This window comes from Elaeis guineensis, chromosome 13 (genome assembly GCF_000442705.2).
Source record: "Elaeis guineensis isolate ETL-2024a chromosome 13, EG11, whole genome shotgun sequence".
NCBI classification, from domain to species: domain Eukaryota; kingdom Viridiplantae; phylum Streptophyta; class Magnoliopsida; order Arecales; family Arecaceae; genus Elaeis; species Elaeis guineensis.
This window is the reverse complement of record NC_026005.2, coordinates 9206698-9226920: the sequence shown is the minus strand read 5'-3', so window position 1 is coordinate 9226920 and position 20223 is coordinate 9206698. Positions and strand designations below refer to the sequence as shown.

Genomic DNA, 20223 nt, shown 5'->3' with positions numbered 1-20223 from the left:
TCTTTTTTTATTTTTTTTTTCCCATTTTTCCTGTTCTTTTTCCATGCTCCTGTTTTACTTGTATACAGCAGCGAATGGCACATTGACAGCAATATTGGTCCCATATACCTCCATGATGTGTAAGGTATAAAATCCATACATGATGATAAGCGCAGCACAGGCTCATAATGGCAGTGTAGATGAAATAAAAGTTGGTAGCAATTGAAGAAAATAGAACAGAAATCCAGCTGATGTAACCATGATCTGACAAGCAGCATCAGGATTATAATACATGTAACAAACATCTCAGTATAGAAATTGATCATAGGAAAAGTGTAAGTTAGTATCACAACCTGCACAAGACAAAATAAAAGAAAGTCAAGTGCTGTCAACTCTACACTCCTCACTATTTTTTTTCTTATTTGACTGAATTTGTCTTTTCTTCTCAACTCTTTTTTCTTTTTCGCCTCAATTTTTTCCTGAATCACTGAATTTCCTCCTCTCTTCTTTTCCCAGCGTTATTTTTCCTATTCTCTCAGATTTTTCCAAGTTCTTTCGATTTCTCCGTTCAAATTTTTTCCCTCGTATATCAATATTTTTTATAAATTTTTCACTTCCTCTTGTTTTTTTCTTCCAGTATATCGTTCTCTTTTTGCTGATTATACAAATCCTGTACAAAGAAATCTTCAAAGTATCACCCAGTATTTGATATATATGATACAATGCCTCGGCATCCACCAAAAGTATGCACAGTAGGGGACAGTTACTCCGATTATGCTGGTCCTTAGAAAGGAACTGGCCTCCCAAATACATGCAAAAATAGGCTTCCATCCACTTTGTTCCAAAAATCTGAAGATATGGCTGGATCAAGTAACAGTAATGGACAGAATTTTTCATTATATAATCTAGATCTTCCGCATCTTCACACTTCATCCTTGCATGCTTCTTGGAACATTGCAGGAGAAGGAGAACAGTGTGTTCCTCCCAATGCCATAGTTTATCGAATATGGTCACGCATATCCTCATAATTCCATATAAATTCCCCCTTCAAAGCACTATTAACCATAAAATCTGCAAATTGATTTGCCTCTACTTGAGATATGTTATAAAATGTCACGATTGTTTATAATGTAAAAGATCATTAATATGAGGAATATGATTCGTTAAATACAAAGAAGAGTTTCTTAGCCGAGAGAAGCTGTGGCAAAGTCTCCTTCCACCCAAATATGAGTAGCCTTTAGTACCCAAATATGAATAGTCTTTAGTTCAAAAATAGCAACGCAGATGCCGAGCGAAGCTGCTAACAATTTAACAAAAAAAGACAGTAGTATAAAATAGTACTTCACCTCCAACACATGGCAACAAAACATCATGATTTTTAATCACATAGCCCGCAGCTATCCTATCACCGACTACAGATGCATTTAAATTAATTTTCATTATCCCAACAGAAGGTAGCCAAGACACTACACGAGATTGACAAAAAGATGACTCCTTTTATGTTTGACTATCCCAAACACGAGGCAAAAAAGGATGAAAGAATACAAGCATCCATAATTTTTAACAAAAACTATCAATTTACACATTAATTAAATAATCATCATCTGATTGTTATTAAAAATTCATTTATTTCGAATCCATCGTAGCAACCAGACTACATATGCCAATAGTGATCTTTGTTCCATCACTACCAGACTATTCAAAATGTAGTTAGTTAAAGCCGGCAACGAATTAAGACAGAAATTCACTCGGTACATATAACATGACTGCTGCCAATATAACAGAGCATAAGAGCAGCAAACAAAGGGATGAGCACAATCCTCTATTTGGTCTGTGCAAAGATCACAGGTGATATCTATAGAGGATATTATCTTACAATCAAGCATTTTTCATAAACTTGATTCAAACCAGTCACTAAAGTAGTCACGCAGAGTGTGACCAAACATGTACGTTTCACTTGATGCAACATGGTCAAGATGCCTATGCTATAATAAACAACAGTAAAGCATCAAATATAATCAAAAGCTGTCATTTCAGGAAAACGGGCAAGATGGATATCCAACAGCACTACTGCACCAGATAACCTAATGTTAACATATAAAAGTGACCTAACACCATTTAGAAGAATTTAGAAGATGGATGATGAGCATCCCTGGAGATAAGTATATATTTACATCTTAGCAACAACAAAATGATGATCTAGAAACCATCGGATAGGTAGGCCTGTAAATTTAGGTCGGTACTTTTGAACGGCGACAAACTTGCATGTACATCTGCAGCAGCAGGATGCATCAAAAGCATGCACATAAAGAAATTAACCTGGCCATATGTTTAATCCAATCCAGCTTCGTTGCCACCACAAGTGCGCCAATAAGTATCTTGAGATTAACAGACCTCTGTATCAAACTTCAAGCAAATACCCATGCTGAAGAGCTCCTGATAGAGCAGCTTTGCACCGTAAGGCACATTGATCTTGACTATGTTTTCAGAGGACTGACAGAAATTACAGTATGGTCCACGAATCTTGTTACCCCCAACCACAGGCCGCAGGATAACATTCGCAGCCCGCCTGCATGTCTGACAGATGTGCATCTGAGAGAAGTCGCTGAGCATGAATAGCCGCTCATGTAGGTTGGAAGCTGCCCCATGAGCAAGCAGGCAGTCCCGCTCCATCTCTCCAAACTTCACCCCACCAAACCTCTTTCTGTCGGCTACCGGCTGCCTTGTGAGCGGGTGTACTGGCCCAGTGTTCCTGAACTTGACCTTGTCTTCAGCCATATGGATTAATCTCTGATAAAATGTGGGGCCCATGAAGATCATAGAGCGCATGACTTCACCAGTCCGGCCATTCAGAACCTTCTCACTACCCCATCTGGAGAAACCAGCCCTGAAGAGTTTGAGGCCAGGTTAGATTAGCAATCAGTACATGTTTTTTCATATTTAAATAAGGAAAAGCTGAATTCAATCATATGCTGTGTCATATTGTGCGTATAAATTGACAAAACTGCAGAACATGTTGCTATTAATTTTACACCGGGGCAAGCTAAGCAAAGGCCGTTATACTTGGCATGAGATGAATTTAACACACGCAGCTGCTGCTCAATGACAGCAACAAGGATGGTCAAGAAACACAAAACAATAGTTTTCAAGGTTAGGTACTCTGACTTGCTTTAGTCTCTGGCATGAAATGTATCTCACCTGTGCAGCTGCTCCGTTATAACATCAACTGATGCAGTGGTAAATGGTGTAGCATATCTCACTGAACCTCCACAGGCAATTCCCTTACCCAAAGCAGCCTCAAGCAGCTGACCAGGAGTTTGCCTTGTAGGAAAAGCATGTGGATTTATCACAATATCAGGAACTATTCCTTGACAGGTGAATGGAAAATTTTCCTGAGACTCCAAGAAACCAACCACACCCTTCTGCCCATGCATACTGGAAAATTTATCTCCAAGACAGGGAGATCGAACCTGAAGTGATTTGATCAATTAGTCACACACAAGGTTGAAAAATAGAAAGTAAAGAGAAAAAATGATCAAAAGATCTAGCTTCAGTTAAATGGGTGGTTGCACCTTCCCAATTCAATCGAATGTACACCTTAACAAATTTGAAGAACTACATCTGTAGCACAGAGGTTGTAAAAATATAGAGAAGGTGCCGTATTATTTTTGAGAAAAGGTAGTATTGCTTTCTGTAGATAAAATGCCCAGTAAAGCTGTTGTACTATGGTGACCGGTGAATATAAGATTGTGACCATTACAGTCACGTATCAAGAATTTACAAAAAGTTCAGCACCATGGCTTATTTCTATAACATCTAAAAAACATTTAAAGTAACTTTTGTGTAGAACCGAGTGTTGAACAAAATATATTACTCATACCCTTGACAAATCCACGTTGAGGAAGCTAAGATGCAAGTAGTTGCAACAGGAAGGACAAAGTTGCAAACAGGAATAACGAACAAAAGGGTGCTAGACAAGAATGGAACAGTAAAAGATAGAATGTTTCTAACTATAAAATATTAATAATGGTCTTCAAGCTATGAAAAACAATATTTAAACTTGTATAGCATTCAGCATATAAAAAAGGCTGGAGATTGACTGATGTATGGGACTTTATATCTAGAGCTGACCTGTCTCAGAGTAACAACTGCAAAATTTTTGCCTTCATCATTTGCTGAAAGCACTACTTTTTGTACCATCCCTTTTTCTGTGTGTTTCAGCTTGATGCCATGATCTTCTCCAGATTCTGCAACCTTCCCAATAACAATATCACCACTTTGAAGACTAGCACCAATATATGGGAAACCATCATCATCTAGACTGTCTACTTTTCCTTTTTTGCTTTGCATTTTGCCAAAGTCAACCTTATCCCTCAGCTTAAAACGTTTGGTAAGTTCCTTATTCTCAACCTCAGCTTTGTAACTCCTGAAATGTTCTGTACGGAACATTCCACGCTCTAAGGAAGCCCTATTCATGACCAAGGAATCCTCCTGGTTGTATCCTTGGTGAACATTGACTGCCACAATAGCATTTTGACCATTGAAGTACTCTGGTCTGGGCATGCTGTCTTTTCGTCCCAATGAATGGACAGCCCTACCAAGGCAATCAGCTATCACTGTTCTGAAAAGTGGTTTCTGTGGATAGTACAGTTGGTGGGAAAGAGTGTCCACTCTGATGTTTGGATTGGTCGTGGAGAAACCGATAGCCTGTTGAGAATGCTTCTCGGCCTGGTACAGAACCCTCCTAGCAAAATTGTGGTTGGCAAAAGGGATGATGCCACAACTTAAGCCCAATAAGAATGAAACATCAAGTTCACAGTGGGTGTATTTTGGAGCAGGTTGACCTTCATCTCCCATAAAAAGGTGCCTGATTCCCCATGCTGTGGGGCAATCCTCTTCTTCTTCAACACCTATAAGTTCTATGATTCCCTGATCCATAAGATGTTGGAAAGAGCAAACACCTCCTTTAAGCTTGCTTATTTTCTCTAAATTCTCAACTATTAAAAGTGGCCTCAGAATTCTTCCTGCATCAGAAAATATTCGGACTTCTCTTTGGTGCTTGTCCCTCTTGATCTCCACCTATGAAGTAAAAGAATATCACAACAGAAATCAGTTCAGCAAATTCAGTTGAGTAAATTCACAACAGTAGCAAATCACGTGTTACACACAAAAACAAATTAGACAACTATTTTCCAAATGTCATGAGAAGCTCTTATTATCAGTGTATATTCGAACATGTATAAATTGGGCCAACATATCATATATGTGTGAAAAGAGATGAGCATCATGGTTCATATAAGCAACACCATGTAGACACTCACAAAAGAAATACAAATATTTAGAAAGGGTGCACTATAAATCTGTGCTCAAATTTCAGCATGAGATGATTACTGATTCTGTCTCAGGAATGTGTTGCATTGGTCATGCACCCAAAAAAAAAAAAAAAACCATACATTTCAATACTACTGAAAAATTCATTTAATGTTTGATGCTCTCTCTTGAAGTCAATTTTACTGCCTACTAACAGTTTAGTGAGACATTTTAGCAGATTCTAGCAGCCAGCAAGATAAATTCAGGCAGCTTTTTTAGGCAAGCAGCAAAAGCTAACCTAAAAGCTTAAAAACTTCAAAGATACAAAAATAAGGATGTTCTTTTGGGTAACATGTCCACAAAGCAGTCCACAACCATCCTTAACACAAACATTTATTAATCAGCCAACTTGAGTGCATGAAGTACTCCTTTGGTAATTTCATAAGAAAATTGAATCATGCTCCTTTAACCATTTCGCTTAAAGCTTATGTCTAAAGGGATTTCGCATTGACAGGCTACAGCACCACCAAATTAAATGCAGATTTCAATAGAGACAAAGCAATATGATTAACAGCCAGACTTCTTCAAGCAGGTGGATATTTCAGGCCAATCTGCAATTCTTTTTATCCATAATGCAGTTGTGCAATTTTTATGCATGAACAGCATGCTTCTTATATGCATTCCAAATCAGAGTTTAAACCTTACAGTAGCAACCTACACCAGGAATTAACAATTGTGAAATGGAAAAACAAAAATCAAAATTCTTAGGCATATTTATCATTGTGTATCACCTTACTGTGACAAACTTAACATACTTAACCTTCCACTAAATGCACATATACAAAATATAGGCACGTGAAAGCATAATAGTGATTTTTTGTGAGATTCATCATAATATTACAAACAGTTGTTTAAAAAAAATCAAAGAAATAGGAGATATAACTAGACATAAGGAAAATCAATTCTAAAGAAATTAAAAATTCCTTCCCAAGATAAGGGACAAGCAGTCCTAGTCCTCTTGATGGTACAGACACCACAAGGAGAGGATCGAACTGGTAAGCAATTACATGCATTAAGAAATTATGCACATGGTAATTAAGAACTTTGAAGTAATGGAACTAATTGATATCTGGAATGAACTTCAGAACGAATATAAGATTTACGGGGAAACTAGAAGAAAGAGAAGCGGTATTGTGGGGTTAGGAGAGGCTTGCAATTTGAGAGAGGTACAAAGTGACTAGTGAAATTCATGCGAGTATTAGGAAAATATATCAGATTTGGGGGGATTACCAGAACTGAAGTTTGCTTTTTTCTGCCTATATATATATATATATAAATACCATTGGAAATGGGTTTATAAACAAAGTTACATAATAAATATAGTAACTTTTTGGGAAAGAAAATTGACAGATCGGAAGGTTCAATTTGTGCTTTTTAATGTGGCAAAGAATTAAAAGTTCATAATAAACGGGAAGAAAAGGACAGACCTGTGAATGGATTAGTGTAGCACGACGCATGCATCTTAATCTTGCAACAAATGAACTTGAATCAGCACAAACTCCAACCCAGTCTCCATTCAGAAAAACTTTATCCATACTGCTTACTGATGTTAATGAAATTTCATCCAATTTCTCCATACCACAGGAGATCAATTTATCCAATATTGGTTCTGTCACTTTCAAGCTGACAAGTGCAGTGACAGCTAAATTTTTCACAAGTCCACAATTTTCTCCGTCTGGGGTGGACAGAAAACACAACTTGCCCCAATACGACGGGTTTCTGCATGCAAATTGTACATCAAGTCAGTGTTAGAAGTGAGAATTGCCAAACAAAACCAGAAGCAGTAGTTATTCTTATGGTCTTAACAAAACCATAATATGCTGCTATTTACAACAAAGAAAACATCAACTTTATTGCAATAGCATATAATGCACTACAACTCCAAATTATAAGCAGAGCAACAAGATGTTGGACCACCTACATCATTAAATTACTTGTTCCTGCATAACCAATTCTGATCTATAACCAAGTTCTACCTCAATGTCCACCAATAAGATCATATTTATCAAGATCGTCTTTGGCATTGAAAATTACCACCGCCTGATCAGTGATTATTAAGATGTACATGATCACTTCTAAGGACTTAAACCCTTTGTTAGGCTTTTGATATAAAGGGATTGCATTCATGTTGATCTTCATTATTTATATGTCAGGAAACCTATGCTCCAACTTAACTCTTCATAATCAGGACTCCTTCAACACCTTCTCTCACTTCCCAAAATACATCCAAGTGAAAGAGCTTAATCTTTTATATATCCCATAACTTATAAATCGCATGACAAGGTATAAAGAGGGAGGGGGGAGAGGCATGAGTTCATTAGTTGTGGTCTTCCAGTTTGCATTCCCAAGCTTGCTTCTTTGAGGCTAGCAAAAACATCACAAAAAGGAATGAAATGCAAATGACTAAATATTTCTCTTGGCTGAAGAGAAATTTCAGCCAGTATTCCTTGAACTGTAAAATATGTAGTTGCATAAAGCTAATCCACACAAAATATTTAAAAAAAAAATGCTAATATTTGATGTTATAAAACATTTACTAAACCAGAAGTATGCATAGAAAAGGAGATAAAATAAAAGAGAAAAGAAAAAAAAGGACTCACGGATATCTAGCATCTCCAGCCTTCCCTGCATATGCAACCTGTTGACGTGTCTTTCTCAAGTCAGACATCATTTGGAGGGGATTTGTTCTTCTAAGAGTTGCAACGATGCCCGAGCACCTTTCCGTCCTTTTGTATGGATGGCACCATGCACCAGTTGAAAAAGCTCTATTCAGTCCATTCGTGATAATCGAAGCATCTAAATACCGTTCAATCAACTGCAGGTCACGGTCCCCATATAAATCCCTCTGCATTGCCTTCACCATCCGCCTCTCAGCATGCCTAATATGAGCACGCAACTCTCTTGCAAGCAGTTCACCAGCCAAGTCCAATCTCTTGTTTCTGAAATCATCCTTATTGTCACATTTTCTTTTCCCAAAGCATGCCAATAGAAGGCATTTCACCATGTATCCTAAAAACAGTGCCTTCTGCCTGTGCCCGTAGATATTGGGAAATAGGAACTTATCAACATATTCATCAAATGATTCACTGGGAGGAAATTTTGAAACTTTGACCTGACCATTTACATAATCCTGAGCCTTATCAATCCTGCGGAAGTTCTTATCATGCTCATCAGCATCCTCACGGAACTTCTTATAATGCTCGTCAGCATTTTTAACAGTTGCCAAAATTATATTTATCAAATCGGCACTAGATTCTCCAAGATCAATCATCTCAAACACTTCTTTATCAGATGATGCACCAAGGGCAAAAAACATAATCCAAACTGGAATTGTAGCATACAAGAAAAAAAAGTTGACAACCTTTCCACCACTGAAACCTTCAGCTTTTGGAGCTTCAACGAGTTTTATGTAGATTCTCTTCCTCTTTATTTCAGATAAATATGATACCGCCCAGCTTGGTTTGTCAGTGACCCAGACTCTTGCTAAATGCCTCTGTTCCTGTGCAATAAAGGTCTGCAAAGCAGAACAAAAAAAATGAAAAATTGATCAAATAAATTCATGCCCCTTTACATAAAGCTTAAAGGCATGTTCACATCAAATGGATAAAACAATCAGGTCCATTGTAGTTCATCAGCAAAATAGTTACACACTAAACACAATACATGCATTTATGGAGCAGGTTGACAATAATTACAGTGTTACGCCAGAGTTCTCAGATAAGCACAGTAATAATAGACAACTATTTCTGTAAAGAAAATGTAATACATGCATCCATTTTAGGCCTGGCAGTGCAAGTTCCAAACTGTTTTTATGTCTCATAGTTTTCAGTTTGTTAATTTGAGATAATATTTTATCATGCTCGGCATAAACCATAACCACCAAGCCTTGCCAAAAAATTTGTGGTCGGTTCAATAAGATGCTGAACAATCGAGTCACAATCAGAACACATGATCTGATACAAGTTCAAAGCATGTTAGTATCTTGGACAGGTTTCCAGAGTTGGTAACCCAATATCCAAATAATAGACTTTGTTTCACTAAGATTTTGTTGGTTTTATATAGAAGGGTTACATGCAGAACACTTTAAGAGTTCTATTATAAATACAATTTAATTTTTAAATATTTTTATTCTTTCTTTTGCTTGTGAACTTGATCTTTCAAGAATATAGTGCTCCTTTGCTTTAGTCAAAGCATGAACTTGCCTGGTTCCACAGCTACCATGCACTCATTATACCAATTCAAGTTATAAGTTTAGGTGCTTATCTGGTTCGCTATGTCATCTCATGCCCCCAGCAGGCCAGAGGAGTGTGAGGTGGAGCAGAGGGGGACTGGGAGGGTGCAGTGGTGGGGGAGGAGGATGCTCAAGAATGCATTAAAGAATGTGAAAAATTGTACTGAATAAATTTGACATAATAAATTAACATATTGAGATGACAAAGTAATTCTTTGTGCAGCTACATCAATACTAAGAGAGATTCAATAACATATTCACCTTCTCCATTCCTTTGATCAAAAAGTAGCCACCAGAATCAAAAAGGCAATCACTTTTGTCAAGTGTGTGGAGCCAGCAAAGCTTTGATCTAATCATAACAGGAATTCTTCCGATTGCAATCTCCTTCTTTTTGTCGCTCACCACGTTCTTAACAATATATGCATCTTTGCCGGTCTTTGCCTTGTCACTTTTTTCTTGTGTATAAACCTGATGCAATTACATCACTTATTTGAGTATGAAGCAAGAATATAAACGAGAAATCATGCAGATGTTCAACAAATTCTCCAATCTGACCAACTAACCACATCATGCTGTATAACAAAAAAATAATAATAATAATTTATTAAAACGAATAGCCATGTCATATATAAACATATGGTTTATTCAGCTAGTCTATAATGGTTCACCCTCCAAATAGAGATTTGAACTGTCAAGCATATCATGGTCTTAAAAACTTTCAATTATATGATGCATTAGAGACCCAAATGTATAACAGCTATCTGAAGTTTGGCTACCAGATGCTTCTGAGCAGGAACAAGGTCTACACAAACAAAGATGAAGTCCTTTGTGAAAACCAATAATCTATCTTTCATTTTCCTGACATTTATCAGTTTTCCTCATGTTTATTTCTTCCAGCTTCTTGGTCGCATCACAACCCCGATTAAGCACCTCACTACAATCACATCAAACATTCAGGAGCTGATGCAATAGGTGACCTTACACCCAGTATTATAGATATATGATTACATTGCTTTGAGCATTGTAATATTAAAAATTGTTTTTCTTTATCTCAAAAAAATGAGAGATCATCAGCAATGAAAAAAGGGCTTTAAATTCTTTATCCAAAAATCCCTTACACATATGGCAGAATGGAATGGCATATGATGCCTCAAGATACATTTAAAAAAAACAAAAAAAGAAAAAAAGGTAATAGCTCATATTAGTACAGTCACAAGAGACTGTTGTATGAAACCTCGACTCTGTAATTCAAGTCAAGGCAGAACATAATGTCTAAATATTGAAGCTACTAGCTCCCAAGAGAATGGATGAAAGAGTTAGAAAGTGTAACATCTTATCATATATAAAAACATGCAACACACATGAGCCTTTACTGGAATATCTAAACTACATGTCGACTATTGTGTGTTATACATTCCTTCCAAAAGCATCAACTAATAAGGGCATAACAAGAAAGTGAAAATGGTTAGCACGCCTGAGAACATGCTAACCAATTAAATTCTCTTAAAACAAAATGTCTAACTGCTTCCACCTTCCCAAGAAAAAAAGAAATTAACAAAATGCAAGTCATATAAATTAGACGAAAGGAATGAAGGGAAACATAGTACTTTATGTGCATGAGCGAAAAGGATTGCTCGGTTTCAGTTGGGTGCACCATTGCACCTGGACACGAAGCCACCAAAATGAAATATTAGAAAAGTGACTCATGTAAGACTAATTGCAATTAAACATCAATATGTACTCATTTTCATTCTTCTTATCATTCTAATAAATCAAATTGATATCACCGAGCACCATTGTCTCCATATGATCACATCTTAAAGAATCATTAACCAAAGCAACTCACACAAAACAGCAGGCACCCTTTTTTTTGGCAAATATTCCAAAAATGTAAAAAATGCATGCATATGCTTAAGCCTCTAAAATTACATGTGACAGCCATAATATCATAGGTATCATAATAAGTAGACTGCCTAAGCTCATTTAATAGGATAACCACAAAGCGCAATAAGCTTTTTATTCCGATACACAAATGAGTTTCTGCATGCTTCCCATCTTTATTTTCTTCATGAGATAAATTTGAAAGGCACCATTGACAGTTTATGACTGTAATGAATACTGAAGGCGAAGATGGCTCTGAGTCATAGATGATGACAAATAAGCGTGTGCACAGAAAGTTAAACAGGTTACATATGATCATTGCTTTCCAAAGCAAATTTTATCAACTTAAAATGATAAGACAAGAATGAATAGCTCCACAATATCTATCTCAATCATTGAGAAGTTTGATAAACTGATAAGCTTGCAATGACCATGCAAAACATGGATTGATGTCCAAAGTAAATGTTACCAACATACACGATAAAACAAGAACAAATAGCTCCACGATATGAATCTCACTCACTAGGAAGAGTGTTAAACTGATAATTTTGCAAGGACGATGCAAAACATGAACTGATGTCCTCCTTTGATTCTGTAATTAAGATGATGTTTTTGGTGATACTAATAACAGACAAATGAAATAACATGCAAAACCAGAAAAATAGTCCCAATTATGAACAAAAAATAGTAAAATGATTTCAGTGATGCTAATCACAGCCAAATGCAATAAGATGTGAAGTTTTCAAGTTTCAGCAGAAATCACTAGTGTTAATCATTAAGAGTGTAAGAGCAAAAGTTTACAGTTACCAAGACAAAAAAAATAAATTGTGATAACATTTCAGACTGGAGTCACATTATAGTCAAAAATGCTGAATCATAAAAGCATCAATCAAGGAATGAAAATTAACAATTTTCTGCAATTATTCATCCAAAACATGAAGGGAGATAAATTTGACTAAACAATCCAAATGATGCATTTATATTTGCACTTTTATTGGCAGTTATATAGAGCTCCTTTGGAGAAAGATATACATGCAAATTATAAGACTAGTTTATATTAACAGAAGAAGTTGTAATTAATTAGCAGACTCTTTGAGGACTGCTTCTTTCCCAAATGATATTCTCACTAAATCAATATGACAGGAATAAACAAATTTTAAGAGTGGTAAAGCAGTTTCCGCACCAGCACTCTCACTTCCACTTTCATCTGAGAGGAGTACGTCATATTCTGGAGGCGAGCATGTCTAGGCAATAATTTGAGATTTTCCTCTGGTAGGTCATCCCTCCCAGACCAAAATGAAGGCTTCTCTAGCCTAACCTTCCCAAATGAAACAGTTGCATGACGCCATTCAGCACCCCGTTTCTTAGAGGGATCATACCCAGGCTCTACATTCACTTCACCAAGGGAGTCAAACAGATCTTGAATCCCATGCTCTATAAATTCATTATACGAATTTATCTGGTGACTAATGAGCCCCCATTCAGCAAAAAAGGACCGGGCAGCTTCTTTGCAAAACTTTTCCAGACTTCCAACATTCATATCAAGGTCCTCAGTGCCATTATTAGGAGAATCAACATTCATAGGCTCAGGTCCATCGGGGGATTGTTCCACTTCCATCTATGACTCCAGCAGTTGTCACACACACAAGTCACAACAATCCTGAAACAGAGTCACGGTAAGCTGTCAGAGACAAGAATTAATATAATTCAAACAAAATATCAAGCCGATTTCGTTTCATGAACTCGCAGATCATGGTCCTATTTTAATGCACCAGACACTTGAAATGATTCGCCGGCCTAAAGGAAAATGGCCAAACATTAACTCCACAAAATCCAAATCTGTACCCAAGATATTTGTAGTAATGATATTCGCAAAAGTGTACACTTTAAAAGGAACCAGGAATGAGCATTATATAATGTATACTTGAATGTTAGGACCAGTTACTATTGAACATAAGAATTTATGATTGCCGCTTCCTATATGCTTACCAGCTAGAAGGATGAACCTAATGGATTTTATACAAAATCAACAAATACATAGACTTTCATGCTAGACTCTTCTCCCCCAACAATAATACAAGGAAAAGCTCCAATCCATTCCCTATTTCTTGCAACAGAAGGTTTCAAACAACTTGCACAGTACCAGTCTACCAGCAACTTCTTACCATCTAATAACAAAACCATGATAACATACACTAGTACACTAATAAATCAAAATGTGTGCTTCAATTATCATAGAAGGGTTATTATTGTACTCTCCCAACACAGAAAGCCATTAACTGGTACACCAAATAAGCAAATTTATTGATTACTCATAAATTGACATCAGCTTCTGTATATACCATAAACACAAAAATCCAGCAACCATTAACAACTCAATATCGAAAACCTAGTGCACTGATGAATAATATTCTTCAATAGAAACTCGTAACCAAATAAGCTACATAGCATATAATGCAAAAATATTTCAACACAAAGTTTCGAAAACATTCAACGATCAACCATTTCTGCAAAGCTCTTCTAGAATCAAGTCAGCACCAAGCTACAAAATATTATCTCTTCTACATCTCAGTTCATCAAAACGTTCCGATGAAAAAAATCCATGAAGGAAATCTCAATCAATAAACAGCAAGAGAGTACGAGACGGCCCAAAAGGGCCGAAAAATGTAGTCAAAGATGGGGGTACAGAAAGGGGAAGGATCGCCGGTGGTGGACGGCCGGAGGCTGAAATGGAGGTTCGCCGGCAATGCCTCGGTGGTCTCTCCACCCGAGTCAAGTAACCGACCACGAGAGGCCTGATCTCGAGAATGGAGATAGAGAGAGAGAGAGAGATCTCAGTACCTGCGGAAACAACATCGGCGGCAGTGGAGGAGAGCTCGCTAGCCGGCGGTGAGGCAAATTCCCCCTCCAAAATTGGTGCTAGGGCTATGGTTAGAGATCGATGTGACACGAGACCATCTCCACTTTCCCCTTTCGTCTCCCACAGAGAAAGACGAGACTTGACGCTCCACTTCCCCTTTCGTCTCCAAGAGCGAGAAAAAGAGAAGGATGTTTTGTACGAAAAGTATATGCGGGAGAAGTCTCTGCCATCGTGTCCACTTGCATAAGAATTACTATGCTTAGTGCATTTGGTGTTTAAATGGCTTTTTGATTGCTCGAGCACAGGGGAGGGGCTGAGCATGCGTTACCAATGCGGTCACCGAAAAGCACAAAACCCGAAAATGAGACCCACCTCAAGAATGACGTCGTAAAGCGAGTGTAGAAGCGGGTAGCGCTCCCGCTCTCCCCAGTGTCGAGGCTTTTTTTAACCACCTTTCTTAGTAGTACAATGAGGTAAACCAACCTATGTGCACACCGTGCCGTAAATGAGCGAAGCCAAGCAACCTCTAGCTCGAACGACGAAACTAGATTTAAGCTTTAGCTTATTTGTGCTTGGTTCCAATTATCTCAAAATAGTAATTTATAAATAATTTTTTATATTACACATTATTTTAAATGTTATTATCTGTATAAATAGTTATTTATAATGATTATTATAAATTAATATACTTAATGTAAAATAAAGTATGTTTTTAACTATAAAAATAAAATAAGATTGAGATTATTATTAAAATACTTAAATAAAAAATATAAAAATTTAAATAATAAATAATTCGCAATTTGGCTTGATTATCTATCGAGCGAGAGGCTGTCCGGCTCCACTCATTTACGGCACCATGTGCGCAAAGGTTGGTTTATCTTGTTATACTATCAAGAAAGGTGGTTAAAAAAAATCTCGACACCCGAGAGAGGGAGTGCTACCCGCTTCAACACTCGCTTTACGACATCATTCTTGAGGTGGGTCCTATTTTTGGATTTTGTGCTTTCTGATGACCGCATCGGTAACGCCGAGACTCTGCCCCTCCTATGTCCGAGCAATCAAAAAGCCATCTAAACACCAGATGCACGAAGCATAGTAATTCCTATGCAAGCGCATCCTCTCCCGTCGATCCAGCATCGTCGCATAAAAAGGGAGACATCGACGGCACAGACTTCTCCCGCATATACTTTTCATACAAAACATCCTTATCTTTTTCTCTCTCTTGAAGACGAAAGGAGAAGTGGAGCATCCAATCTCGTCTCTCTCTCTAGGAGACGAAAGGGGGAAGTGGAGATGGTCTCATGTCACATCGATCTTTAACCATAGCCCTAACATCAATTTTGGAGGGGGAATCCGCCTCACCGCCGGCTGACGAGTTCTCCATCGCTCTTTCGCTGCCGCCAATGCCGTTTTCGCAAGTCCGGGATCATGCCTCTCATGGTCGGTTACTTGACTCGGGAGGAGAGACCACCGAGGCATTGCCGACGAACCTCCATTTCCACCTCCGACCGTCCACCGCCGGCGATCCTTCCTTTTCTTATACCTCCATCTTTGACTACTACATTTTCCGACCCTTTTGGGCCGTCTCATACTCTCTTGCTGTTTATTGAGATTTCCTTCATGGATTTTTTTTCATCGAAATGTCTTGATGAACTGAGACATAGAAAAGATAATATTTTGTAGCTTGGTGCTGGCTTAATTCCAGAAAAACTTTGCAGGAGTCGTTGATTATTGGATGTTTTCGAAACTGTGTTGAAATATTTTTGCATTATATGCTATGGAGCTTATTTGGTTACAGATTTCTATCGAAGAATTTTATTCATCAATGCACTAGGTTTTTGATGTTGAGTTGTTAATGGCTGCCAGATTTTTGTGCTTATGGTGTATACAGAAGCTGATGTCGATTTATGATTAATGGATTTATGAGTAATCAATAAATTTGCTTATTTGGTGTATACAATAATTACCCTTCTATGATAATTGAAGCACGCATTTTGATTTACTAGTGTATGTTATCATGATTTTGTTATTAGATGGTAAGAAGTTGCTGGTGGACCCGTACTGTGCAAGTTGTTTGAAACCTCCTGTTGCAAGAAATCTATCTAATAGATTAAAAAAGAGCCAATGGGTCACCCAAAATGCCATCTGTCAAGCGTTGGGCACCCCACATGTCAAGTCCAGAGCTTTTTCAAGATGTCATCCATCGGTGCACCACGTGTCGATGTAGGATGGTGCCATGGAATAGAGGATTCGGTGGAGAAAGTCAGGAGGGAGGGAGGGAAACAGCGAGGTCAACCAAAAGCCTTGCAGGAAAGGAGAAAAGGTCTCTGCTTTTGATTTTCCCCACAGTAACGTACGTCTGAGTCAGCATCCTGGGTACTGACTCCCTTTCATTCTGTGTTGAGGCCGACAGAGGATTCGGTGGAGAAAGTAGGGAGGGAGGGAAACACCAAGGTCAAATAGAAGCCTTGCGGGAGAGGAGAAAAGGTCTCTACGTTTGATTTTTCACTGACAGAGAGGGAAAAAAAAAACGGAACGATACTTGGATTTGAAAGGGACATTACATGGTTTCTTGCAGGATCGAGAGTTAAGAAAAGGAATCGCAGAGGCTTTAATTAGAGAGAGCAGGTTTTTTGGGCAAAAAAAAACAGAGGACAAGGATGGATTGTCTTATCGACCATTTCCCAGCTCAAGGCTATATATGCGTGGGAAAGTTCAGAGGCCGATTCAAACACGGAGAACGGTTGGATAGAGAAGGTGAGGTTTTTTTCTTCTTTTTCTTTTGGTTTTGATTGATTTTTTTTTTTTTTTTTGGTCAGGTTTACTGAGGGCTCAAAGACACTGAATCGAGAAAAGAAAGCTGCAGAAGGTGATTTAGAAGACTCTTTCTTATTTTTTTGTTTATTTTTATCGAATATTTCTGATTTTCGTTCCCTCGTCAGTTTGGTCTGGAGCTCTTTCATTGTGCTATCAAAAAGGATGCAGGAGGGTTGCTGTTTGGCAGCCTTCCACTCCTTTATTCATAAACATCATCTGAGGGAGGGAGGAAAGGGACAGAGGCTTGCTACCATGTTACAGCAGCCTTGCTCAATGTCCATACATAAAAGGGGGAAAAAGTCACGGTTGCTGCTGGCAATCAGCAGCCTCCCAGTGAACAGAACAAGGGAGGGACAGAGGGTTGCTGTCAGTGGCAGCCTTCCTCAATGTCCGCCTGAGAGAAAAAAAAAAAAAAAGTCACGGGTTAGGGTTAGGGTTGGGGTTAAGGGGGTATTGGCTCGGGTTAGGGTTAGGAGGGGGTTGCAGAGAGGGGTGGATCGGAGAAGGGGACGCCGGAAGAAAAAAAAAAGGGGGGGGGGGGGGGGGCGGGATTGCGGGGTTGGATCGGAGAAGGGAACTCCGGAAAAAAAAAAAGGCGGGGTGGGGGGGGGGGGGTGTTAGCATGGAGGAAGGGCACCCAGAAAAAAAAAAAAAAAAAAAGGAGCGAGAAAGACGGCCGACAGGAAGAATAAAAGAGTAGATCGGATCAAGGAAGGGAACTCAAAAAAAAAAAAAAAAGCGAGAAAGACGGCCGAGAGGAAGAAGAAAGGAACGGGTTAGGATGGAATTAGGGTTAGGCTGAGAGGAGAAGGAGATGGAAAAAAAGGAGAAAAAAAAAGAAAAAAAGCAAAATAACGGTATCAGAAAGATTGAATGAGCTTTAGATATGAGGAATAGGAGGAAGAGAAGGGTTACCCACGGTCCTCGGCGAAGCCCGGGCCTGTACACCGTCGGCCGCCGTTCTCTCAGGTTCGGCGTCCTTCCCGGTCTGCTGACCACCACTCACGACAGCGGTAACGGCATCTCCTCATTGGAGAGAGGAGAGACGGCGGTGGTGGGAGAAATCGGGGTGGATGAGGATTTTGAGAGGGGCGGCGGCGACGAGTGGGTGGGGAAGGTTGAATACGGAAATGGACGAGAGGGGAAAAGCATGGATCGGAAGGGTGTTGGGAGAGGTGGCGGTGGTAGGAGAAAGGGGGATGATGAGGGTTTTGAGAGGGGGGGCCGGTAGCGGGTGGGTGGGGAAGGGAGAAAGGGGGTGGATGAGGATTTTGAGAGGGGCGCGGCGGCGGGTGGGTGGGGAAGGGAGAAATGGGATCGATGAGGGTTTTGTGGGTGGGGGTGGGGGTTTTGCAGCGGGCGGGTGGGGAAGGGAGAAAGAGGGTGGATGAGTGTTTTGAGCGTGGGTGAGCATGATCCGATTTGAACTGGTTTCCTACTTAAAACTAAGACGAATCAGTCTTAAATAATTTGATATTTTTAAAAATTAAATTAAATTAATAGAAAATTAAAATCAAATCAATATGATTTAAACAGCCTAATTGGTTTGGTTTATCGGTTTATATTATTATTATTATTATTATTATTATTATTATTATTATTATTATTATTATTATTATTCATAAAAATTTATTTTTTTATATAAAAATATCATAAAAAAATTATCAAATAAAATAATTTAAATTAATATAAAATATTATCATTCAATAAAATAAAATTTTTAAATAAATATCATCATTAAGAATTAAGATAAACACCTCCAACACATTACAAAAAAAAAATAACCCAATAAGTAAGTCATTTAAGGTTTAAGATTAATCAACATAAAATCAAATTAATAAATAATATCCATCTTCATACCCAATGAGTTCGAAAATACCAGGAGTAACCCATTTCCCCATACCTAACTCATATCCGTCCCATGCCTATCCCATATCTAAAAAAAATAAACAATCAAAATAATTTTATGCATATTATTGATCAAAACAAAATTACTAATTCAACATAGAATATAGTTTATAAGTTCAAATTTATGAAAATTAAATATAAAAATAGAATTACAATTCAACATAAAATATATAAATAATCAAAATAATTTTATACATATTATCAACCAAAACTAAATTATCAAAACTGAATTATAAACATATATATTCGAATATGGGTTCGGATATTACCCATATCCGTAGGTTCGGGTCAGGTTTGGATTGGAATTTGGGTAGAAAACAGTACTACCCATATTTTATCCATATCCGTGCTACAGTTTTCTGGTTTTACTCAAATCTAAATTCAAATCCGATCAAATCATGTTTTTCAGATTTGATCGAGTTTGGATAGAGTGCATACCCATCGGATCGGATCAATTTTGCCATCCCTAGCAAAGAAGCTGCCCGATCCTTTTTTTGCTGAATGGGGGCTCATTAGTCACCAGACTGCAACAGGTTGACGCATCAGAAAATATTCGATCCTTTTTCTTATTGTCCCATGATTCGATCGAGCCCAACTTATTTAGACTTGGTCTGACCTATTTTAAAAAATTTGCGATCGAATTCTAAAATTAGATTCATTCAATATTTCGAATCGGATCTAAATTTATTGAATTAGGACCAGATCCGATCCAATTCGATCTAAATTCAGTATTGAATCCAATATGTAAATTATAAAGTAAATAGAGTGGGATTAGAATTTCAAATACTATTGTAGTATTGTTATTTTTTATATAATTTCACTCAATTTGATTGTGAAATTTTAAAAAATTATTTATAAATTAATAATCAAAATAAAATATTTTTTTTATCATAAACTTCACATATATTGGTTTATCATACAAATCAAGTCCGATTAGAATTTGGGCTCGAGTCGGATCTAAATTTTTAAGATTGAGATCAGATTATACATGAACTCGATTTGATCCAAATGATCCAATGGGATAAATTTTTTGATCATGGATCCGATCCAATTTTCAATTAGATTGGGTCTGAGTCTAATATTAAAATCTAATAAAAAAATTGAACTAGATCGGGATCACTCGTGATCCAATCCAATTCAACTCATTTGCACCCCTAGTCATGAATGGCTTGCTCAT

General features: G+C 37.8%; 1 protein-coding gene across 2 annotated transcripts; it reads right to left on the bottom strand.

Annotated features, from left to right (window-relative positions):
• Window positions 1–1980: 1980 nt before the first annotated feature.
• On the bottom strand, window positions 1981–18406 carry LOC105056538 (DNA-directed RNA polymerases IV and V subunit 2). Of its 2 annotated transcripts, none has more exons than XM_073247302.1 (8): window positions 18054–18406; window positions 12645–13121; window positions 9842–10048; window positions 7950–8863; window positions 6777–7068; window positions 4111–5058; window positions 3178–3449; window positions 1981–2866 (listed from the first exon to the last, which is right to left on the bottom strand). In XM_073247302.1, exons 2-8 carry the CDS (start codon window positions 13077–13079, stop codon window positions 2365–2367), a joined length of 3570 nt encoding a protein of 1189 aa, XP_073103403.1. In that variant the 5' UTR covers window positions 13080–13121; window positions 18054–18406; the 3' UTR covers window positions 1981–2364. The 2 variants fall into 2 exon arrangements, with proteins under 2 accessions (XP_073103403.1, XP_010937061.1); XM_010938759.4 differs by lacking the exon at window positions 18054–18406 and adding an exon at window positions 14303–14459.
• Window positions 18407–20223: the final 1817 nt, after the last annotated feature.

Coding starts and splice junctions, on each gene's coding strand:
- LOC105056538 (XM_073247302.1), bottom strand. CDS start 13,079: ATGGAAGTGGAACAATCCCCCGATGGACCTGAGCCTATGAATGTTGAT. Junction 8,864..9,841: donor TGATCAAAGGAATGGAGAAG/GTGAATATGTTA, acceptor TCTGCTTTGCAG/ACCTTTATTGCACAGGAACA. Junction 3,450..4,110: donor CAGTTGTTACTCTGAGACAG/GTCAGCTCTAGA, acceptor AAATCACTTCAG/GTTCGATCTCCCTGTCTTGG.